Source organism: Cetorhinus maximus, chromosome 19, assembly GCF_964194155.1.
Source record: "Cetorhinus maximus chromosome 19, sCetMax3.hap1.1, whole genome shotgun sequence".
Taxonomy (NCBI): Eukaryota; Metazoa; Chordata; class Chondrichthyes; order Lamniformes; family Cetorhinidae; genus Cetorhinus; species Cetorhinus maximus.
In genome coordinates, this window is record NC_135897.1 from 13,111,025 (window position 1) to 13,136,074 (window position 25,050).

The 25,050-nt window shown below is 47.2% G+C and overlaps 2 protein-coding genes across 3 annotated transcripts in view; both read left to right on the top strand.

Annotated features, from left to right (window-relative positions):
* The window catches only part of LOC144693663 (lactosylceramide 4-alpha-galactosyltransferase-like), a 278,016-nt gene that overhangs the window by 152,012 nt on the left and 100,954 nt on the right, over positions 1-25,050 (top strand). The window lies entirely within an intron of this gene.
* LOC144693660 (lactosylceramide 4-alpha-galactosyltransferase-like) overlaps positions 11,049-25,050 on the top strand; it is a 33,120-nt gene continuing 19,118 nt past the window's right edge. Inside the window, exons 1-2 of one of the 2 annotated variants that reach the window (XM_078563526.1) lie at positions 11,049-11,188; positions 11,561-11,709. Coding sequence is in view for 1 of the 2 variants with exons in the window: in XM_078563525.1 (XP_078419651.1) it covers positions 11,158-11,188 (31 nt within the window). In the remaining variant the exon portion in view is untranslated. The remainder of the gene's footprint in view (positions 11,189-11,560; positions 11,710-25,050) is intronic. The other variant, XM_078563525.1, reaches the window with a different exon arrangement.

A 25,050-nucleotide genomic window follows, 5' to 3' on the forward strand; every position in this document is an offset into this window, starting at 1 on the left:
GTCCCAATCTATGTCACCCTGTAGCCAAGTCTCTGTAATGGCTATCAGATCATACTTATTCATTTCTATTTGCGCTATCAGTTCATCTGTTTGGTTTAGAATGCTACATGCATTGAGCTTTGTCCTTTTATTATTTTTGTAGCATCTAGCCTTATCTGCTGATTTACTCTGAGATTTGTACTCTTTGTCCCTTCCTGTCATGGTCTGTTTATCCTTTCCCATATTAATACCTTTCTCTTTGCCTTGTCTCCACTCTTTGGTTTACCACATCTTCCCAAATTTGATCACTTGCCCCCACTATTCAGCTTAAAACACTTTCTACTTCCCTAGTTAGGCAACTCACAAGGACGACAGCTCCGGCACGGTTCAGGTGTAGACCATCCCAATGGTACAGATCCCACTCTCTCCAATACAAGTGCCAGTGCCCCACAAACTGGAAACCATTTCTCCCACATCAGTCTTTAAGCCACACATTCATTTCTCTAATCTTATCTGTCCTATGCCGATTTGCATGTGGCTCAGGTAATAATCCAGAAATTATTACCTTTGAGGTTCTGATTCTTGATTTGGTGCCAAGCTCCTCATACTGACTATGCAGAGCCTCTTTCCTCATCCTACCTTTGTCGTTGGTACCTACATGGTCCACGACCACTGGATCCTCCCCCTCTCACTCCAAGTTACTCTCCAGCCCTGAGCAGATGTCCCGAACCCTGGCACCAGGCAGGCAACACAGCTGTCTGAACTCTCGCTCCTTGCTACAGAGAACATGTCAATCCCCCTCACTATCCCTTCCCAACCACTATGTTCTATTTTGCTCCCCCCACTTAAATGGCTTCCTGTACCACGGTGTCATGGTCAGTTTGCTCATCCACCCTGCAGCCCCCACTCTCGTCCAAACAAGCTGAGAGAACGTCAAACCTAATGGACAATTGCAGAGGCTCACGCTCCGACACTCCTGCCCTCTGGGTCCCCTTACCTGCCTCACTCACAGTCACACCCTCCTGTCCTTGGCCACTGACCAAATCAGACAACCCTATTCTAAGTGATGTGACTGCCTCCTGGTATAAAGCATCCAGGTAACTTTCCCCCTCCCTGGTATGTCACAGAGTCTGCAGCTCAGCCTCCAGTTCAATGACCCTGAGCCGAAGTCCCTCGACCTACAAACACTTACTGCGGACGTGTTTGCCCTGGATCACAATGTCATCCAGGAGCTCCCACATGCTGCAGCCTTGACACATAACCTGCCCTGCCATCCTTAATTTGTTTTAAATAATGACTTAATTATATTATTCACTTATTTATATTGCTTTCTTGTATATTTTATTAACTTTGCCACCAATTTGTGTACTATTTTAAAGCTTAGAGAGAGATTAGACCTTACCCACTTACCAGATACTCTCCAAACAGCTAAATCCTTTCCTTGTGGTAGTGCCTGAGCCAATTCCCATGGGTGAGAAAGGTAGAAAAAGGAAACAAACATTTCCTTCCCCCCTCCATCCCTCCCCCTCCCCCTCCTCCTCTCCCCCTTTCCCCTCCCCCTCCCCCCTTTCTCCCTCCCCCTCCCCTTTTCGCACCCTCCCCCTTTCCCCCTACCCCCTTTCCCCCTCCCCCCTTTCCCCTCCCCCCTTTCCCCCTCCCCTCCCTTTCCCCCTCCCCTCCCTTTCCCCCTCCCCTCCCTTTCCCCCTCCCCTCCCTTTCCCCTCCCCCCTCCCTCCCACTTTCCCCTTCCCCCTCCCACTTTCCCCTTCCCCCTCCCACTTTCCCCCTCCCCCGCCCCCTCCCTTCCCCCCGCCCCCTTCTTTCCCCCCCACCCCCTTCCTTCCCCCACCCCCTTCCCCCCGCCCTCTCCCTTCCCCTGCCCCCTTCATTCCCCCCTCCCCCTTCCTTCCCCCGCCCCTTTCCCCCTTCCCTCCCCCCTCTCCTTCCCTCCCCCCTTTCCCCCCTCCCTTTCCCCCTCCCCTCCCTTTCCCCTCCCCCCTTTCCCCTCTCCCCTTTCCCCCTCCCCCGCTTTCCCCTCCCCCTCCCACTTTCCCCGTCCCCCTCCCACTTTCCCCGTCCCCCCTCCCACTTTCCCCGTCCCCCCTCCCACTTTCCCCCTCCCTCTCCCACTTTCCCCCTCCCTCTCCCACTTTCCCCCTCCCTTCCCCCTGCCCCTTTCCCTTCCCCCTGCCCCTTTCCCTTCCCCCTGCCCCCTTTCTTCCCCCGCCCCTTTCCCCCTTCCCTCCCCTCTCCTTCCCTCCCCTCTCCTTCCCTCCCCCTCTCCTTCCCTCCCCCTCTCCTTCCCTCCCCTCTCCTTCCCTCCCCTCTCCTTCCCTCCCCCTCTCCTTCCCTCCCCCTCTCCTTCCCTCCCCTCTCCTTCCCTCCCCTCCTCCACCCCTTCCCACCTCCCCCCTTTCTCCTCTCCCCCTTCACTACCTCCCCCCTCCCTCCCCCCCTTTCTCCCCTCCCCCTTTCTCCCCTCCCCCTCCCCTTTCTCCTCTCCCTCTCCCTCCCTCCCCCCCCTCCCTTCCCCCCTCCCCCATCCCCTTCCCCTCCTCCCCCTTCCCCTCCCTCTCCCCTCTCCCTCCCTCCCTTCCCCCTTCCCCATCCCCCTCCCCTCCTCCCCCTTCCCCTCCCTCTCCCCCTCCCTCCCTCCCTTCCCCATCCCCCTCCCCTCCTCCCCCTTCCCCTCCCTCTCCCCCCTCTCCTCCCTCCCCCCTCCCCTCCGTCCCCACCAAAGTGGACAACTTCACTGCACCACATCTGCCACCTTCTTGTCCACTCACCCTACCTCTGCAGTCTCTTTGAATCGCTCTCACCACTTACTCCCCCACCTAACTTTGAATCATCAGTAAATTTGGATACGTCACACCCAGTCCCTTATCTGAGTCTAAATTGAAAATAGATGAGGCCAAAGTACTGATCCTTGTGTTACACCACTGATTACAGCTTGCCAACCTGAAAATGTCCCATTTATCCCTACTTTCTGGTTTCTGCCCATTACCCAAACATCAATCGATGCCAATTTCATGAGTCTTATTTTTCTGTAATAACTTCGTGTCACCTTATTCAATGTTTTTTGAAAATTCAAATATACCACATCCACTGGTTCCTCCTTACTCACTAGTTACATCCTCAAAAGAATCCCAAACAGATTTGTCAAATACTATCTCCCTTTCATAAATCCATGTTGACTCTGATTAACCATATTGTGATTTACAAAGTGCCTTGTTACCACATCCCCAATACTAGATTCTAGCATTTTGCCTAGTACTGATGTTAGACTAACTGTCTATAGTTCCTTGTTTTCCCTCTTCCTCCTTTCTGGAATAATGGGATTTATGTTTGTTACCATGATTGGGAACTGTTCTAAAATCTAAGGAATTCTGGAAGATCAAAACCGACACATCCACTATCTCCAAAGGTAACTCTTTTAGATCCTAGATTTAGATGCAGATTGTCAGGTCCAAGGGATTTGTAGCCACTTAGTCCCATTAATTTCTCCAAGAAATAGGAGATGAGAGTAGATGTCCGACTAAAATAAAGAATAAGCGTATTATTAGGGTTCGGGGAAGAGGTATAGTTACAGAACCATTAAAAATGAGTTGAGTGGAACAATTGATGGAAATGAATTAAATTGCCTCTACAGCAACACGTACAGCACCCAAAACGAAATGGAAAAACTGGAGGCAGTAATTCATAGTGAGGAGTAAGATGTCGGAGGGAAAATTGAAACATGGCTACATAAACAGAGCCAGCAATTAAATGTGCAGGATATAATGTATTTAGAAAGGATTAGCAGACACCCACAAAACATTTGTGGTCACATTTCGGGTGCAGTGCTGTGTCACCCATGGCAAAGGACCCTGCAGCATCTGTTGTAATGGCCTGTAGCTGCCTCTGGCCTTCTTGCTTCCCCTCCTTCTGGCTGTATCACTATCCTGTCAGGAGGGTGCCTTGCTGGACTGCTTTCCCTTCTCCGTATTATTTCTCACAGCCTTCTCTTTCAGGCATGAGGCAAAAACACAGGAAACATATTAATTACATATAATAAGAATTTTATGTTTATTACTAAGGTCCGTCTAGTTTGCCTTCCACCACTACAATGATGGTGGTGTTATTGACATATTCTTGAGGTCAATCTCAGTTAGTCTACAACCGACCCAGACACGGCACGACAGAATTCCACTGGTAAAAAGATTTGGGAGCTATAGGTCCAAAAGCACCTGTTCCTCCAGGGCTATGCTTCACTTATCACGTGTCATTGTCTCAAATGACTCGTATACTAGATCCCAAAATATGTTGGTGGTCAGAGGAGGAGCGGTAGCCATTTATGAAGTCAAGTGTCCTGTTTGCACCTGGCAGAGGCCTAGAAATCACTTCCCATAATAAAGCCAATTCCACAATATCAGGGAGTGGGTGAGCTGATTCCCAACTGGTTCGATTGCAGAGTGGAAAACCAAGGACGGAATCATCCCAGATTTGCACTAAGTGCGGTAGCAGGCAGGTAAAATTAGGTTTTACCCACCGCCCACGATGGTGGGTTTTCACAGCGTATCATCCCAAACCCGCAACATTATTTATGCATTCCCGGGAAACACGCAGTTTCCTTCGTAGGCGGGCTCTCATTTGCCTGCCCAACATCACCTCACCACTTCACCACGCCGGGCGCCATATTTAAAGTCCAGCTGCATGCATACATCTGCAGCCCACAACTGCTGCAGGGCAGATGCCCACGAAAGGCAAAAAGACAGCAGTCCCCAGGTCTCTGGAACACCTTTTGGATGCTGTGGAAGCCCACCGGGTAATCCTCTACCCCTGCTCTGGCCACAGGACGGGCAACAGCGTGACCAACCAGGCTTGGGAGGTGGTGGCAGCGATGGTCAGTACCAATGCCCTGCAAAACAGGACAGCCACCCAGTGCTGCAAGAGGATGAATGATCTCCTCTGTTCCACCAAGGTAAAGTCACTTTTCTCATCACTCTCAACTCACAAATCCATCACACATCTAGGAACATCATCACTCATTTTCTCACACTCACCATCATTGTCCTCATCCCATCCATGGGACCAGTCACCACCTACGCATGCCAGGCATATGTATCATCTGGCCTGGCAGGCATCCTGCTTACACTTTCTCCATCTCTATTCATCCAGGACAAGCTAGGCACACAACAACAGTGAAGGTCGCAGATCAGCAGAGGAATGCCTGAAATCAAGGTCCACACAGACTTTGAAAACAGCCATCCAGCTGGTTGGCGAGGATCTGGACCTGTGCTGACAGAGGTTGATGCTGTTCTACCAAGTGAGGATCCAGCTGTGCAACATCCATCAGGCAACAATGCTGTGAGTGATGTGCTCTATTTCACAGGCCACTGCCATGCGCTAGTTATCTCTGCAGGTCTGACAGCATCTGCAGAGAGGAATACAGTTAACGTTTCGAGTCCGTATGACTCTTCATCAGAACTGAGGAAATATAGAAATTAGGTTAAATATAAGCTGGTTGAGTGGGGTGGGACAGGTAGAGCTGGGAAGAGGGCCAGTGATAGGTGGAGACAAAGAAGAGATTGCCAAAGATGTCATAGACAAAAGGACAAAGAGGTGTTGACGGTGGTGATATTAGCTAAGGAATGTGCTAATTAAGGGTAGAAAGCAGGACGAGCAAGGTACAGATAGCCCTAGTGGGGGTGGGGTGGGGGAAGGGATCGAAATAGGCTAAAAGGTAGAGATAAAACAATGGATGGAAATGAATTTTAAAATAATGGAAATTGGTGGGAAAAGAAAAATATATTTTTTAAAAATTATAAATTATTGGAAAAAGGGGAATTGGAAAGGGAGTGGGGATGGAGGAGAGAGTTCATGATCTGAAGTTGTTGAACTCAATGTTAAGTCCGGAAGGCTGCAAATTGCCTAGTTGGAGGATGAGGTTCTGTTTCTCCAGTTTGCGTTGAGCTTCACTGGAACATTGCAGCAGGCCAAGGATGGACATGTGGGCATGAGAGCAGGGTGGTGTGTTGAAATGGCAAGTGACAGGGAGGTCTGGGTCATGCTTGTGGACAGACCGAAGGTGTTCCACAAAGCGGTCACCCAGTCTGCGTTTGGTCTCTCCAATGTAGAGGAGCCGGCATTGGGAGCAGCGAATGCAGTAGACTAAATAGAGGGAAGTTCAAGTGAAGTGTTGCTTCACTTGAAAGGAGTGCTTGGGCCCTTGGACAGTGAGGAGGGGGGAAGTAAAGGGGCAGGTTCTGCGGTTGCATGGGAAGGTGTAGTGGGAGGGGGTTGAGGTGTAGGGGGTGATGGAGGAGTGGACCAGGGTGTCCCGGAGGGAACAATCCCTGCGGAATGCCGCTGGGGGGGTGAAGGGAAGATGTGTTTGGTGGTGGCATCATGCTGGAGTTGGCGGAAATGGCGGAGGATGATCCTTTGAATGCGGAGGCTGGTGGGGTGATAAGTGAGGACAAGGGGGACCCTATCATGTTTCTGGGAGGGAGAGGAAGGTGTGAGGGCGGATGCCCGGGAGATGGGCCGGACATAGTTGAGGGCCCTGTCAACCACCGTGGGTGAAAATCCTCGGTTAAGGAAGAAGGAAGACATGTCAGAGGAACTGTTTTGGAAAGTGGCATCATCAGAACAGATGCGACGGAGGTGAAGGAACTGAGAGATTGGGATGGAGTCCTTACAGGCCTTTGTTTGAAAAGATCACCTACGTTTTGGCAACTGTGAGCCTCCAAGAATGGTTTGCTCTGCCCATTTAAGTTCTGCAGAGAAGTTAATCCTTTCAGCTGGCAACTGATTTTTTAAATATCGCCACACAGCTTTTGTATTTTCAGTGTAGCTTGTTATATATTGAATATTATTAATTAGTAAGAAGCTTTTGACAGGTAGAACTGTATATGTATTCAGGCTGCCGAAGGGCCATGAAGGCTCGAAACGTTAACTGATTTCTTCTCCGCCGATGCTGCCAGACCTGCTGAGTTTTTCCAGGTAATTCTGTTTTTGTTATGTATTCAGGCATTGGGCTCCTGACCAGAGCCACAATGGATTTTTGTTTTTTTTCTACAGGTACCAGTGGATCCAGTTCGATGTGAAGAATAAGAGATGCACATATGCTCTTTAGTTTAAGCAAATAATATTGAACTAAATTATACCAGACCTTTTTTCATTCAATGTTAATTTAGTAAGTTGCTTTTGAGAAATGGAAATATCATCTAAAATAAAGAATGAACAAGCAAAATATACTAACACCTGGAACCAAATAGAAATATTTGATTTCTGTTTTAAAGATATTATGAGGATATCTTATTGGACTATAAAGTTTCTCCAGGGCTCATGAACGAGGTATGATGTTAACAATTGCATGTGTAAAATAGTATGAGGAGATAGAATTAGGGAAAAGGACACAACACTAAATGGGAATTGGAATAACCCATCTTGAATGTAATCAATGGAATATATCAATCTGGTGTTAAGGTATATTCTGGTGAAGGGGAAGCGTAGACGAGGTTAGTAAATTAACAGATTCCTCTTTGAGATGTTGTATCCTTGCCCAGGAACCTTTTTTAAAAAGAGAACTGACTTTGATAGTCTGGCCAATACCTGAAGCACCGGGACCATACATGGAGAGATAAGTAAAGAGTTCAAGACCTTTTGATAAGAGCACCTGAGAGTCAAGAATGTGTGGCATGATATTGAGACGCTGCATACACTGCATACATGTGAAGCAACCAACAGAATATAGAGGAAATCAGTTCAAAAATGGGCTGGCTCAAAGGGCAGGAGATACCTAGTGAAATGCACTGAAGAACAGGTTTCAGTCATGTGCAACTACTTGACAAACGGCATGAAATGGTTAATGTGACCAGCAGAGTGAGAGAACATCCTCAAATCATCAGGGCCCTGAAACCCCCTCCATAGAGAAACTGACTTTAAGACAATTAGGATGTTAGTGGTTAGAGGAAGTCAAATTAAAAGTGAAAGTAAAACAAATTTTGGATTGGGACAAATGAAGGCCAGGGAGGAATGATACTGAGCACGGAAGATCCACAAATTGGATAGTTTTAAAGAGAGAGAATTAAGGATCTTTTAAATCCATTTGGTTTGATAGAGAAGACATTAATATTTATATGTAAATAACTTAGAATTAGCAAACATGTTTGCAAGAGAATTTTATTGATTGAGGCAATCTGTAGGTGAGGACAATCACTGCAGTTGAATAGTGACTAAAAGCCACATTCACTCAAGAAATTTTCACTCAAATGCAAAAATGATTTGGAATCGCATACAAACTTTAGATCAATCATCATCCACTGCCTTCTGGAGTGGTGGAGAGAGGGAACAGAACTTTAAAAGCAAAATTAAACATTTGTGCACAGATTACCCCACTCAATAGGCTAACATGTTACCACTGTGAAAGGCAAAAGTAAAGATTGAAAATTGTATCGTATTAATCAGTTAAAAACTGTGAATGAGTCAATACTAAACTTTGCTTTGCAACAGATGTATATCCTGATACCCTACATCCTCATATCCACGGCCTGCCTGAACTTCTCCTCAAGGATTAATATTGTACCAATAGGGATGGAAGCCCCAGAATCAATGCCACCTCCCAAGAGACTATGGGCAGGAGTGTTGGCGAGCGGGGGTGGGGCCTGCTCTCTGACGCGTAAAATGACGCACGGTGACGTTGGGGTTAACTCCTGACATCGCTGCGCCCCATTTAAATTTTCAGGAAGGCGGGAGCGCAGCAAAATCAGCTGTGTGCCCGCTGACCTGTCAATGGCCAATTGAGGCCATTGACAGAGGCTATTAAGTAATTAAAGGACCTGCCCGTCCAACCTGAAGGTTGATGGGCAGGCCAGGAGCCCCGGCACGAATTGGAAAAAGCATGAAACCTCATCCACGGGTGGGATGAGGTCTAATGTAGCTTTTAAAAAGTTTGAATAAAGCTTTTGTGAAAATTATGGACCTGTCCCAATTCATGTGACATTGTCACATGAGAGGACATATAAGGGAAATTTTATTTTTCTATTTTTATCTTTTTGACATTTACAGCCGATCTTCCCGAGGCTGCTCTTAGCCTCAGGGAGATGAGTGTGCTCTTTTGTGCTCATGTGCGAAAGAGCGCGCTCTCGATTTTGGGATTTCCCCCCCGCCCGCATAGGGAGTGCATAGCGCTTCTGTGTGGACATCACACTGGGCGGACCTTAATTGGCCCGCCCACTTAAAATGGTGCCGCGCCCCCGATTGGGGGTGCCAATCGGAAGTGCGCCTGTGCACGCCCACCCTTCAACGTCCCCCCCAACGGGGGGAAAATTCAGCCCTATGTGACCCGACTAATTTTGGCAATTTCACTGGTCATTAATGCAACTGCTGTAACATGACTGTCTTTTGTGACAAATGTGACTGGGCCACAGATGGTGTCGATAGAATAATTACGGTCGAAGAAGGTGAAGGACTGAGAATTGAAGGTGATTGCATGAGTTTTGGCAACAAATTCTCATGCATCAAAATAAAAAAGATAGAAATCAAATAAGTAGTGAGGGATCAGTATATTGGGGATATATTTCACCCTCAACCCGGGGGTTGTAAGTAAATCTGGGTACTAGATTTTAGTATAACCCAACCATTTTCAGATTAATTTAAGTTATATTCATTCTAATAAGCTAACAAGGTCAAAACTCCATTTTGTGCTAACACTGAGGTAAGGAGCTGACAACAAACTGACCCAAAACAGTATTACGAAGTATTGACCAAATGGTATACCTCAAATACAATTGAAGGATAAATAATTAATCATCAGTAGTTAATTAGAAGTCACTTTATTTTATTTCAGTATTTCTCCATTAGCTTTTCTTAGGAGAAAATTAAAGTACTGTAACAGCTGGGAAAGAAATCAGATAAGCTTTGGATGCTCTCCCTATCAGGAACACACACTGTACTTGTTTGTTGAGTCTGTCTTAATGAATGGGACCCCTGTAAAGATAACAAGATAAGAGACATAGCTTAAAGGAAGGCATTGTCTTAAGTTTAAGACAATGTGCGTAATTAGCTAGAACCAATGGACACAACACATTATTGACAAATTATAGACCAATTAGCCATTTCCAACAACTTGGCTAAGGTAGGTTTTCAACATCTTTTGAGCATAAGAAAAGGGGTTGTGGGAACCATCTTTGTGTACATCAAGTATGGAAGAACCAGTTTAGACCTTCAGGGATAGTTGAGAATCCCATCAGTGTGAAGGTCATTTCCAATAAACTTCAGGGGCAGGTGAGTAATTAGTACTGGGACTGGGTCAGTGATGGATTCCCTGCCAGTAGTAATCCCAGGAAGGTGTAGTGCTTCTCGGAGGCAGTGACTGTTTATCTATCGGCGAGAGGAGTCGAGGGTTGTTGTCCACTTCTCTTGGATTGATCATCCGTTTGAAAGTGTGGAGTTGGTAGAGTTTCATTGATAAATGAACTTTTCTTATATTCTGCTTCTGTTAATTAGTTGATAAGTTTCTAAAACTTGATTAGAATCAATAAAGTTCAATACTATTTACTGATGTGGTGCCTGAGTCTTTGCCTGATGGTGAGATCTCTGTCAAATTCAAACAGTTTAAAAGGACAGTTTGAGTTCAAGTATTAGGCAGTGCACAGCTGAATTGGGATGGTCTAAAGTAACAAATACTCCATTTATATTTTTAACATGTGTGAGGTTGCAAACACTCCCCCCACCCCTCCCCAAAGGGTTTGAATGTGAAATAAAACTAAGCTTCTGAGATAAATATAGCACAGGTTTGCTATATTATTATATTGGAGCACACTAACTTAGGATTGGGGAATCACGCCAGACTACTTTAAAAATAGTTCAAAAACATCTCTGCTTACGGACAGATGGGGAGAGAATAAAGATGTTCAGCTTCTCTCTGTCCTGTCCGTAACAATTGTACAGCACTAAACTCAAGCTTGCCCTCTGAATGGTCGCTGACAGCCTTCCACACTGCTGTTGGTGTCACCTACAGGCCCGCTATGATTTAATGTGTGAAGTAGGATTCTGTAGAAACTAACAACAGGATGTGGTGCAGAGAGACTCAGTAACCCCGCCCAGTGAATGCGGAAGCTGGTCCCTCGCCTCTAACTACAGGCTGCCAAAAAAACTCGATCCAACACGGCTAACGGTGCAAGCGCGTATTCTATGTCCCCAACATCGACAATTGGTCACAAATGTAAGTCTTGTTTGTCTTTGATAGAATCACAGATTTTTAATGGTACAAAAGGAGGCCGTTCAGCCCATCGTCTGCACACTGGCTCTCCAAATGAGCATTGCGGCCTAGTGCCGTTGCCCTGCCTTTTTGCCGTGCCGCTGCACATTGTTTCTTTTCAAATAATCGTCTAATGAAGATGAAGATGACCATGTTCATCATCTGGGGTATTTCATAGGGTTCCAGTGGGTACTAAGGTGATTGCTAGGGCAAATTGTACCCAGAAGGTTCTACTGCAAATGGGACATGATACTGCAGGCGATTGATTTTTGGACATGCTTCTGATGTGCACTTGTTTTCGAAGGAGGCCAAACCATTTTTAATTTCATTGTGCAGGTGCAGTGATCCTGGGTGAGTTTCTCCCAGGACTCAGGGTCGATATCAACACTCCTACGCGAAGCCTTCAGAGCGTCTTTGCCAGCACTTCCTTTGATCGTCAAGAGAGTGCACCCCAGACTCAAACTCTCCATAAAAGATTTGCTTTGGTAAGTGAGTGTCAGGTGCTCTGGCTACATGACCAGCCCAACTCAATTGTGACTGTCTCAATATGGTGTGACTGCTTGGCATGCCAGCACAGGTGGACACCTCAGTGTCAGGTATTTTGCCCTGCCACCTGATCTTCAAAAGCTTGTGAGGGCAGCTCAAGTGAATGTGGCTGAGCTTTTTGGCGTGATGCTGGTGCAAGTCTCACACGTGTAGAGAAGAGTGACTGATTCATGAACTCATCAATCTTTCTCCTCTCTCTTTATCCTCTCGCTCCAATCCCTCCTGTCTCTATCTGTCCCTCCTCTCTCTATTTGAAACTATAACCCCCATTTATATATTCCCCCATGGTGGGAAATGTTCTCTCAGCACCTACCCTGATGTAACGACCAGGATTGGAGGAGTGCACGGATTGTCAAGCTCCACTCGCTGCAGGCAGGACCATTTATTTAAATGTATTAATTCATTTCCCACTGAAATGGCCAATTGCGTACCTGTACTTCTAGTACCCAGAAGAAAAGAGACTCTGACCAAGCTTCTTTCAAAAACTCAGAATGATTAATTTATTTTAAAACAAAACTTATTTTAACAAATTGCAAGTACTGGTTATCACACAATTGTGATCGGGCAGTGTAATTATCTATCTCTTCCTAAAGAATTCTCCCAGCACACACACAGACACACAGAGGGCAAATAGATAGAGTCTCTCTGCAGAGATGGGCTTTGGAGGATGGACATTATAAAATAAAGGATAAATTTCACAGGGTCTCGAAGCTGTCGACCTGGAGTTCTCTCGTGTGTAGACGAATGTAGAAAATGCTGGTCCTGGTGAATGTCTGGAAGTTCTCACCAACTGGTCCAGCTTTGCAGGCCCAAATGCAAACTATTTACACTCAGATGAGGGATCTCTGGCGACAGGCTCATGGCCACACATAATTTTAGGTAAGGTAGAGAGAGTGAGCTAGTCAGGGTAGCCTTCTTTCCTCAGCCTGTTCCCCAGCAAGGCTGAAAGCAAAACCACAGGTTCAAACTCAAGGTTTTCCTCCCCCATGTGATTACCTTTTTGTCTTCCAGCTTTTTATTAATTAATTAAAGTGCTTTGCAGTTCAAAACAAACAAACAACTCCTCAAGTACCATATAGGTCAGATGATTTCTTGGAAGGGGCCTGCGTGTTGGCACTTCCAAGGTGAACTTATGACTTTCTTTAAAAAAAAACTCACATTAGCATTCACATGTCCAGACCATGCCAAATCCATTAATTTTGTAAAAGAGAACTTCTGTCTTGAGAGATATGATTCTAACACCTGTCAATACAGATTCTTATATATTTCAATAAGATCACCTCTCATCTAAACTCTAATGGATGCAGGGCCAACTTGCACAACCTTTCCTCATAAGATAGCCCCTTCATCCCTGGAATCAACCTCGTGAACCTTCTCTGAACTGCTTCCAATGCAATCAGAGACCAAAACCGTACACAGTGTTCGAGGTGTGGTCTCACCAATGCCCTGCACAATTGTAGCAAAACTCTCCTGCTTTTCTACTCCACCCCCTCGCAATAAAGGCCAACATTCTATTTGGCTTCCTAATTATTTGCTGTACCTGCATGCTAACTTTTTGTGATTCATGTCCCAGGCCACCCATATAGCAGAATAGTTACCCAGGAAAAGTTAGGAGTATTAAAACCACTTCTAACTCCTTGGTAACTATCATATTGGCCCTCCCGGCCCCCACAATAGATCCTTTGACTACCAAATGAAGAAACTCTGTAATCCCATGGGAACCTTTTGCAACCCTCAAGATGGCAAACAGGGCCTCTGTTTCATGACTCATCTAAAAGATAAGGCGTAAAATGACGCGGGGTGTCGTCAGGCGTCTTGATGTCACCGCGCATCATTTAGATTTTCAGTTTGGGAGGCATGCCACTGATTTGGCTGCGCGCACGCCCAAAGGCCTATTAAGGCCATTGACCTAACAATTAAAATAATTAACAGAGCTGCCTGTCCAACCTTAAGGTTGGCGGGGGGCAGACGAAGAGCCCAAGCGGCCTTCGCATTTTTCATGGAACCTCATCCACCGGCGGGATGAGGTTCCATGAATGATTTTTAGTTTTCCCAAAAATTTTTATCGAAATTAATTCACATGTCCCAGCTCATGTGGCAGTTTCACATGAGGAGACATGTCATTAAAATTTTTTCAACACTTTATTGAGCTGGTAAAACTTAAAACTAACCTCCCTGAGGACCTCTGTGCCTCAGGGAGATTTCTGTGCTCTTTCGCAGAATTGGCCCGCCCACATAAAATGGCAGCGTGGACCTGATCAGGGGCGCTGATCGAGTCAGCGCCCGCCCAAGCCCACCCCAGCACAACTCCCCCGACAGGGGAAAAACTCTACCCATAAAATTAGACCATAAAGTGCAGGAACTTTTGAAAGATCTATTTAATTGGTTCCATTCTCCTGTTTCTTCCCCAATGGCCTGTAAATATTCCCCTTCAAGTATTTGACTAGTTTCCTTTTGAAACTTTGCATTGAGCATGCTGCCATCAACCTTTCAGGCAGAACGTTCCAGATCACCACAACTCAGTGTGTAAAAAAACTCTCATTACCCCCCAGGACAACTCTCTCCTCCCCATTCTCATGGTCTATTTGCTATTTATCTTATACCTGCTTCCTCTGGTGACCAATCCTACTTGTGGAAACATTTTCTCTTTACTTTATCAAAACTATTCATGATTTTGAATACCTCTATTACATCATCTCTTAACCTCTGTGTGTGTGTGTGTGTGTGTGTGTGCACAGCCACACAGCAGCTTGGAAAGTATACAGGGAAACCTTGCCCAATTTAAACACTGCATGTGTGCTGTCACACAGAACAATTTTAAGGGACCACACACTGAAGAAACTGGTCATGCAAAGCATTTTTAAAAGGAACATTAATCTTAACTTCCTCTAGGCTAAGATGAACAATTCCAGCTTCTCTAGTGCCTCTATCTAACTGACGTTCCTCATCCCTATTACCATTCTACTCTTCAACACAATACCCAAACTGGGGGCTGAACCAATGACTTATTAATGTTTAACATAACTCCCATGCTTTTTTTACTCCACGGTCCTGTTTATCAAGCCATGGATGTTGTCTGCCTTTATAAATGAAAGTTTCTTCATAAAAACTTTCAAGACATCGTTTCATGGAGTTATGTGATAATCCTTTACAAGGGGCTGTTGAGAGAGAGAGGGTGGGAGAGAGGGAGAGAAGATGGGGAGAGAACTGGAGAAAGGCTGGGGGAGAGGGCAATAGAAGGCAAAAGAGAGAGAGAGAGAGTGGGGGATAAAATCAACAGGCACTTGGAGATACTTGAGTTAATTGAAAAGAATCAAAAAGAATTTGTAAAAGGCAGAACATGAGAAATAGAAGCAGGAGAAAACCACATGAACTATTGAGCCTGCTCCGCCATTCAATATGATCACGGCTGATCTTTGGCTTTAACTCCACTTTCCCATCCGCTCCTCTTTCCTTTGATCCTCTGAAAGACTAAAAATCTGTCTTTTCCAGCTTGAAATATATTCAACAATGGAACATCCACAGCCCTCTGGGATAGATAACTCCAAAAATTCACAACCCTTTGAGTGAAGAAATTTCTCCTCAACTCAGTCCTAAATGGTCACCCCCCTTATCCTGAGACTGTGCCCCTGTGCTCTTGATTCCCCGACCAGGGGAAACAATCTCCGAGTATCTACCCTCTCAAGCATCTTCGTAATATAGAATGCTTCAATGAGACCACCTTGCATTCCTCTAAACTGGAGAGAATATATACACAGTTTACTCAGCAGCTCACCATAGGACAAGCCTCACATCCCAGGGACAATCTAATGAACCTTTGCTGTACCTCTAACAGAAGTCTCTCCTTCATAAAATCTGGATACCAAGATTGCACACAATATTTCAGGTGTGGTATCGCCAAAGCCCTGCACAACTGTTACAAGACTTCATCATTCCTGTACTCCAATCCACTTCCAATAAAGGACAACATACCATTTACCTTACTAATTGCTTGCTGTACCTGCATGCTATCTGCCTGTGTTCCCTGTATGAGTACACCCAAGCCCCTCTGAACATCAACATTTACAAGTCTCGCACCTTCTAAAAAATGTTCTGCTTTTTCATTCTTAGGACCAAAATGGATGATCTCACACTTTCCCACATTATATTCCATCTGCCACCTTGTTGCCTACTCACTTAACCTGTCTATATCTCTTTGCAACCTCTCTGTGTCCTCCTCACAGCTTACATTTGAATCTAGCTTTGTGTTGTCAGCAAATTTAGATACATTACTCTCTGTCTCTTTGGATGGAATATTCCGTGCCCGCTGGCGTTGGGTGTGATCGGTGGCCTGAGTGGACAATTTGGCGCAATCGGTTTTACGACGGTGGGAAACCAGTTTGCGATCATCCACTCAGCCCGTCAATGGCAGGCCGAATTTCCTGCCATAAAAGGCATGCGCTTGGCCGCCTGCACTACGAGGGGAACTCGGAGGTGAGTACACAGTAATGTTACGCAGCACTCACCAGGGTCACCTGTTGGGCTTCAAGGGTCTTGGTGGGGTTAAGGCCAGACCTGCCATTGAATATGGCAAACAAGCATTTGGGGTGGGGGGTAGGGTTGCCGAGGGAAGTGGTCAAGCATTAGGGAAACCTGTATAACGTGACCATTCCTCTGCAGCTGAGACAGTTCAGGCGCATGCACATTGATATGATTGGAGTTGGGCTTCTAGCTTATCTGCCACACTCAAGCAATGCAGAGGCATCCAAGTGCCACCAAGTACTCTGGATCTTCCCCCCCTCCAACCCCCACCCCCCATCTCCGCCCAAACTCCCCCTGCAACCCCCAGCACAGACTGCAAAGGCATGAGCATTTTAGTGGACTGCAGAACAGTTGGACTGGACACGTTGTGCAATCTCCTTGCTAAAACTGGCCATGGAGCAGTCACTGCTGGGGGCACTCAGCCCCTTGCAATGTCAGCATCCCGGTTTGGACCAGTCTCCCCCATGGTTCAAGCTAACAGGGCAGCCTTGCAGCACACTAATCTCTGGCCATCCAAGTGGTGACCAGCACTCTCTGGAAAGCATTAAGGGGCCATCACACTTAACCGGGACAGGTTTTTAGTACACCCATGCTAACCCACATGCCTCTCCCTTTCATCCTGTAGGAGGAGTACATCAGGATCATGGAGCATGGTGAACTAGTTGTATGCCTGATGGCCTACAGAGAGTGGAGATGATGGAAGAGAGAGGTGCTGAGGCTCCTGGCTGCGCAGAGGCAGAAGCAGCAACCTCAGGAAGAAGGGGCGGCTGGGGCTCCCGCACACACCACAGTGAGCCATTGCTGGTTGGTGCCTAGCTAGACCCAGGGTCTATAGACGCTGCTTTTCATTCCTGCAGATGTTCGAGAACCAGTGTCGTCGAAGACTGTGCATGTCCAGGGAACTGGTCGGTCACATCTGCCACCTGCTGCAGGATTTGGTGCCAAGGGGACATGGAGGGCATCCACTGCCAGTGGCTGTGAAAGTGACCGTGGCGCTCAATTTCTACGTCTGTGGCTCCTTTCAGGGTTCCGTTGGTGACCTCTGTGGGATCTCACGATCCGCCATCCACAAATGCATCCAGGAGGTCACGGGTGCCATCTTTGCGAGGGCACACAACTTTGTGCATTTCGCCCGGGTCCGGGACAACCAGGATGAAAAAGCAATTGGATTTGCCCAGATCTCGGGTTTCCCACAGGTGCAGGGTGCGATTGATTGCACTCACATGGCGCTCAGATCTCCGTCACAACACGTGGTGAACTATATTAACTGCAAGGGGTTCCACTCACTGAATGTGCAGCTGTGAAGAAATGGGGGTCAGCCCCACATCCTACAGGTGTGCACACGGTTTCCAGGGAGTGTGCACGACTCCTACACTCTCAGTCAGTCACAGATCCCTGGAGTTTCCAGGGTCCACAGAAGCTGCAGGGTTGGCTCCTCAGGGATAAGGGCTACCCACAGAGGCCGTGACTGATGACACCCGTGCGGTAGCCTCAGACTGCAGCAGAGTGACGCTATAATGAGGCTCAGGCTGCAACTCACAACTTGGTGGGGCAGACCATCAGGATGCTGAAAATGAGGTTCCGGTGCCTGGACCGGTCTGGTGGAGCCCTGCAATACAGTCCACAGAGGGTGTCACACATCGTCATCGTCTGCTGTGCCCTTTACAACCTGGCGCTGCAACGGGGAGAGGAGCTGGCTGAGGAGGAGATGGAGGAGCTGCACATCTCCTCTGATGAGGAGGATGCTGACGGGGATGAGGGTGAGGAGGTCCTCAAAGGTGACGATGACAGGGATGAGGCCCTCGCACTGGCCAGATGAGGCAGGCACACTCAGGAGGCCCTCATAGCTGCTAGATTTGCGGAGGACGATGACGACATGCAGTGAGGTGTCCCCACAGATCCTCACATCGCAGTTGTGAATGTTTGACTCCAGTCTGGTTTATGGCAGTGCGCATACCCTCTGTGAGAATGCTCCAGTCATGGAGACACTGTCCTGGTGGCCTGGATAATTGCTTCAGGATCACAGCGTCACTGGTCACTGATGCTGAAGAGATGGGGGTCAGCCCCACCTTAAAGGTGCTGAGAGCACACAGAGAGAATGAGGGAACTCTGTGACACCTGCCCACAACATTCTGGCAGCAATGACCAGCACCATCGAGGTGCAGGCATCAGTAATGTGTCCAGGGAGTGTGAGGCTGGACCATCACTTTGGCCTGAAGGCTGCACAAAGCACAGGGAAGAGGCCCTGGACTGAGACACCTGCCTTTATCTTGTGCAGACAGGTTTCACATCTGAGTGAGATAAACACTGCTCATCAGAACAAGGAGCCATAGGCAGGGAGACATTCTTGGGAGTTTATTTACAATAGTGAACATTATGTACAAGTGATCAACACTCGTGCTCAGGCTGTTGAACTAATTCTTCTTAACCTTCCTAACCCTGCCGCTACGTCTTGGTGCTCCCTGGACATCCACAGCAGAGGTGGAGGCAGCCTGCTGATTGTTATGCCCTGTCTGTGATGACTTTGGCGGGCGTCCTCTGGAGGGCCGAGATCTGGAAGGCCCCGGCCTGCTTTTAGGGTCCTGCTGTGTGGCAGTGGCACCCTCCTCGTGCTGTGGAGCTGGAGCTGCTGGGGTCACAGGAAGAGGGGGTTCGGATGGGCCGGACACTCCCAGAGTCACCTGGGTGGGTGGCCCCAGGGTGTACACCTGCTGACCCTCCTCCCTATGGGTGCCTGAGGGCCCCAGGCTGACTTCTTGAGGATAAGAGGTAGCTGGAGTGCGATCAAGCTGCCCTGCACCCTTCTCGCGTTGACACTGCTGGAGGCCAAATATGGCGTCAGCGATGGAGTTAAGCCCATGCAGCTGTGCAGGAATGATGTCTTGGCCACTATCCTACCAGTGTTGACCTCAGTGCGTTGGCATGCCGGTGCTATCACCTCAGACTGAAGGCAGATGGACTCCTCCCTCGTGCCTTGCAATCTGAGGAGTGCAGTGGACATCCCTTCCTGATGTTACCGAGTTTGCCTTTGCAGCTCCAGCAACTGTGACATGATCGAGTCCAGAGGTTCATCATTTGACTCGGACTCAGCAGATTTCTGGTCTCCAGCAGTCCTCCGAGTGCCAGGGACCTGGGAAGTCCCTGCCTCCACCTGCTGTGGATCAGAAAGTGCGATGTGCTCACCAGATAGTGATCCTGAGGCTATTCTAAAGGTAGGTGTGTGTCTCTGCGCTGTTGGAGGGTGTGGGTGAGCGCTGTGATGGGACTTCAGGGAGGGTGCCTTCAGGTTCCTCTTCAGAGGTTTCTTCCAGGCTTGATTGGAGGCCCTGGGTCATGGACTCTGGAGAAAGGATGATGAAAGATTGGATAGGCTGGGCTTGTTTTACTTGGAACAGAGGAGGCTGAAGGGTGACCTGATTGAGATGTACTAGATTATCAGGGGTCTAGATATAGTAGACAGGGATGCCCTGTTTTCCCTTGCAGAGGGGTCAATTACCAGGGGGCACAGATTTGAGGTGATTGATAGAAGGATTAGAGGGGACATGAGGATAAACTTCTTCACCCAGAGTGTGGTGGGTGTTTGGAATTCACTGGCTGGCTTGGTGGTGGAGGCAGAAACCCTCAACTCATCTAAAAGGCACCTGGATCTGCACCTAAATTGTTGTAACCTGCAAGGGTGCTGGAAGGTGGGATAAGAATGGGCAACTAGTTTTTTTTTATTGTTTTCTTTTTTGGCTGATGCAGACATGATGGGCTGAATGGGCTGAGAGGGAGGAATTACTGCTGAATGGAGAAGCAGCAGCTATTGCTCTGAGGAGCAGAGCGAGCTGTGTTTGTGTCAACAACTAAACAGAATGCTTGTAAAAGTTGATTTTCTGTTTGAAAGGAAGAGGATAAAACTGATGGGAATTCTTGAGATTATAATGAATAAGGAGTCACTGGGGCGAGCCTTCCTGGTGGATTCAGTTCTGAACAATCGGTCTGAGTGGAATGATTTTCAAATGATACTGGAAGATTTGACCTAGCGTGGTAGAGAGAATTGAGCCTGCTCGAAAGCTGGGATTAACTTGGAACTTAATCTTGTATTGTGACATCTTCCAGAAGCATGGCGTAAAGTAAAAAACGTTTCACTGGCATATTGCAATTGTGTTAATCAGTTAATGAGAAAATACCTTATCTTTAGTTTGGCCTATTAGTTCCCTGTTATGTAATGTTTTGTCGTTGCTGATTTCAGTTTGTTAGTTACAGTAAAAGCCTTAAAACACAACCCTTGGGAGATTTTGCCATGTGAAAAGTTGTATAAAGGTCAAGGGTTTTTTTTGTAACCATCACCTGGTGATGTATTGACTGGACTAATTGGGACAATGAGTGGGAAAGGCTGAAGGTGTTTCTGAGCTGGCCAGTTGATTTAAGTTTGCAGAATCCTACCGACTGTTTCTGTGTTGCTTTGGTATGCTTCCCATTTGTATGTGGGGCTTGAATGAAGCTGGAAGGATGGTGGATTATTTATATTAGTGAGTGTTCCTTATTCATTGAACAACGTTCAACCTCCAAATGAAATGCTTCATCCTGACCTATCCTTTATTCTCTCCCTGATATGGGACAACTTTGAGTTGGGTCCATGGTTAAATTTTGATGCCATTTTTTGGCAGCGTGACATTTCAGTCCTCTCAGCAATTTCTTTGGTCTCATTGCTGCCTTAACTGAAAATCTACATTGATAAAAAATGTCTCAATAGAAAAAAGCAAGAAAAGTTGCTTGAGTGTCGTGGGTGTGAATTTGGAGCAAGGTTCAATGCCCGTAGTCATTTGTCACTTTTAGAATGGAGATAATTCTTGTTTGCCTGTGGAGGACGAGCTCCTTTCAAAGAATGAGGGAGGTTCCACTTGCTGTTGTTAGTCTGCCATTTTCCCAATTTTAATTGCACTGCCTCTGAACTTAATGCTTAACTTACGCAAATGGTGGATAATAATTTCATTCACTTCCTGCTGTCAGAAATGATTTACTTTTTTTTATTCATTCAAGGGATGTCAGCATGGCAGGCTAGGTCAGCATTTATTGCCATCCCTAATTGCCCTTGAGAAGGCGGTGGTGAGCTGCCTTCTTGAACCCCTGCAGACCATGTGGTGTATGTACACTCACAGTGCTGTTAGGCAGGGAGTTCCAGGATTTTGACCCAGCGACAGTGAAGGAACGGCGATGTATTTCCATGTCAGGATATAGAGTGGCTTGGAGGGGAACATCCAGGTGGTGGCGTTCCTATACATCTGCTACCCTTGTCCTTCTAGATAGTAGTGGTCGTGGGTTTGGAAGATGCTGGTCTAAGGAGGTTTGATGAGTTCCTGCAGTGCATCTTGTAGATGGTACACACTGCTGCTACTGTGTGTCAGTGGTGGAGGGAGTGTTTTCGGGTGGGGTGCCAATCAAGCGGGTTACTTTGCCCTGGATTGTGTAAGCTTCTTGAGTATTGTTGGAGCTACACTCATCCAGAAAAGTGGAGAGTATTGCATCACACTCCTGACTTGTGCTTTATAAATAGTGGACAGGCTTTGGGGAGCCAGAGGTGAGTTACTCGCTGCAGGATTCCTAGCCTCTGACCTGCTTTTGTAGTCACAGTATTTATATGGTTGGTCCAGTTCAGCTTCTGGTCAATGGTAACCCCCAGGATGTTGACAGCAGGGGATTCAGCTATTGTAATGCAAGTGAGTATCAAGGGGCGATGGTTAGACCCTCTGTTGCTGGAGATGGTCATTGCCTGGCACTTGTTTGGCATGAATGTTACTTACCACTTGTCAGCCCAAGCCTGGAAATTGTCTAAGTCTTGCTGCATTTGGACATGGATCGCTTCAGTATCTGAGGAGTCGCAAATGGTGCTGAGCATTGTGCAATCATCAGCGAACATCCCCACTTCTGAGCTTCCAATGGAAGGAAGCTGGTTGGGCCTAGGGCACTGCTCTGAGGAACTCCTGCAGCGATGTCCTGGAGCTGAGATGATTAACTTCCAACAGCCACCATAACCATCTTATTTACTGATTAGATCAGGGAAATTGTGAAAGAAATCGGACGGACCACCTGGCATCGACCTAGGCACCGGAAACCCCAATGGCAAACTCAGCCCTGTCGACCCTGCAAAGTCCTCCTTACTAACATCTGGGGGCTGTGCCAAATTTGGGAGAACTGTCTCACAGGCTAGTCAAGCAACAGACTGACATAGTCATCCTCACGAAATCATGCCTTACAGATAATGTCCCAGACATCACCATCCCTGGGTATATCCTGTCCCACCGGCAGGACAGACCCAGCAGAGGTGGCAGCACAGTGGTATACAGCTGGCAGGGCGTTGCCCTGGGAATCCCCAACATCGACTCTGGACCCCATGAAGTCTCATGGCATCAGGCCAAGTATGGGCAAGGAAACCTCCTGCTGATGACCATGCATTGCCCTCCCTCAGCTGCTGAATCAATGTTCCTCCATGTTGAAAACCACTTGGAGGAAGCAATGAGGGTGGAAAGGGCACAGAATGTACTCTGAGTGGGGGTCTTCAATGTCCATCACTAAGAGTGGCTCAGTAGCACCACTACTGATCGAGCTGGCCGAGTCCTAAAGGACATAACTGCCAGACTGGGTCTGTGGCAGGTGGTGAGGGATCCACCAAGAGGGTAAAACATACTTGACCTCATCCTCACCAACCTACCTGCCGCGGATGCATCTGTCCATGACAATATCGGTAGGAGTGACCACCACACAGTCATTGTGGAGACGAAGTTCCACCTTCACATTGAGGATTCCCCCCATCGTGTTGTATGGCACTTCCACCATGCTAAATTGGATAGGTTTCGAACAGATCTAGCAGCTCAACACTGGGCATCCATGAGGCGCTGTGGGCCACCAGCAGCAGCAGAATTGCACTTGAACATATTCTGTAACCTCATGGCCTGGCATATCCTCCACTCTACCATTACAATCAAGCGAGTGGATCAACCCTGGTTCAATGAAGAATGCAGGAGGGCATGCCAGGAGCAGTATCAGGCATACCTAAAAATAAGGTCCATAAGACCATAAGACCATAAGACATAGGAGCAGAAATTAGGCCATTCGGCCCATCGAGTCTGCTGCGCCATTGAATCATGTCTGGTAAGTTTTTCAACCCCATTCTCCCGCCTTCTCCCCATAACCTTTGATCCCCTTACCAATCAAGAACCTATCTATCTCGGTCTTAAATACACTCAATGACCTGGCCTCCACAGCCTTCTGTGGCAATGAATTCCATAGATTCACCACTCTCTGGCTAAAGAAGTTTCTCCTCATCTCTGTTCTAAAAGGTCTTCCCTTTACTCTGAGGCTGTGCCCTCGGGTCCTAGTCTCTCCTACTAATGGAAACATCTTCCCACATCCACTCTATCCAGGCCTTTCAGTATTCTGTAAGTTTCAATCAGATCTCCCCTCATCCTTCTAAACTCCATCGAGTACAGACCCAAAGTCCTCAAATGTTCTTCATATGTTAAGCCTTTCATTCCTGGGATCGTTCTCGTGAACCTCCTCTGGACCCTCTCCAGGGCCAGCACATCCTTCCTGAGATACGGAGCCCAAAATTGCTCACAATATTCTAAATGTGATCTGACCAGAGCCTTATAAAGCCTCAGCAGCACATCCCTGCTTTTATATTCTAGTCCTCTCAAAATAAATGCCAACATTGCATTTGCCTTCCTAACTACCGACTCAACCTGCAAGTTAACCTTAAGAGAATCCTGGACTAGGACTCCCAAGTCCCTTTGCACTCCAGATTTCTGAATTCTCTCCCCATTTAGAAAATAGTCTGTGCCTCTGTTCTTCCTACCAAAGTGCATGACCTCACACTTCCCCACGTTATATTCCATCTGCCACTTCTTTGCCCATTCTCCTAACCTGTCCAAATCCTTCTGCAGCCTCCCCGCCTCCTCAATACTACCTGTCCCTCCACCTATCTTTGCATCATCTGCAAACTTAGCCAGGATGCCCTCAGTTCCTTCATCTAGATCATTAATGTATAAAGTGAAAAGTTGTGGTCCCAACACTGACCCCTGCGGAACTCCACTAGTCACCGGCCGCCATCTTGAGAAGGACTCCCTTATCCCCACTCTCTGCCTCCTGCCAGACAGCCAATCTTCTATCCATGCTAGTACCTTGCCTCTAACATCATGGGCTCTTATCTTACTGAGCAGCCTCCTGTGCGGCACCTTGTCAAAGGCCTTCTGGAAGTCCAAGTAGATAACATCCATTGGCTCTCCTTTGTCTAACCTACTCGTTACCTCCTCAAAGAATTCTAACAGATTTGTTAGGCATGACCTCCCCTTGATGAAACCATGCTGACTTTGCCCTATTTTACCATGTACTTCCAAGTATTCTGAAATCTCATCCTTAATAATCGACTCTAAAATCTTACCAATGACTGAGGTCAGGCTAATCGGCCTGTAATTTCCCGTCTTTTGCCTCACTCCCTTCTTAAACAGGGGGGTTACATTAGCGATTTTCCAGTCCTCTGGGACCCTCCCTGACTCCATTGATTCCTGAAAGATCACCACTAACGCCTCCACTATCTCTTTAGCTATCTCCTTCAGAACTCTGAGGTGTAATCCATCTGGCCCAGGTGATTTATCCACCTTCAGACCTTTCAGTTTTCCTAGCACCTTCTCCTTGGTAATGGCCACCATACTCACCTCTTCCCCCCGACTCTCTTGAACTTTGGGGATGTTACTCATGTCTTCCACCGTGAAGACTGA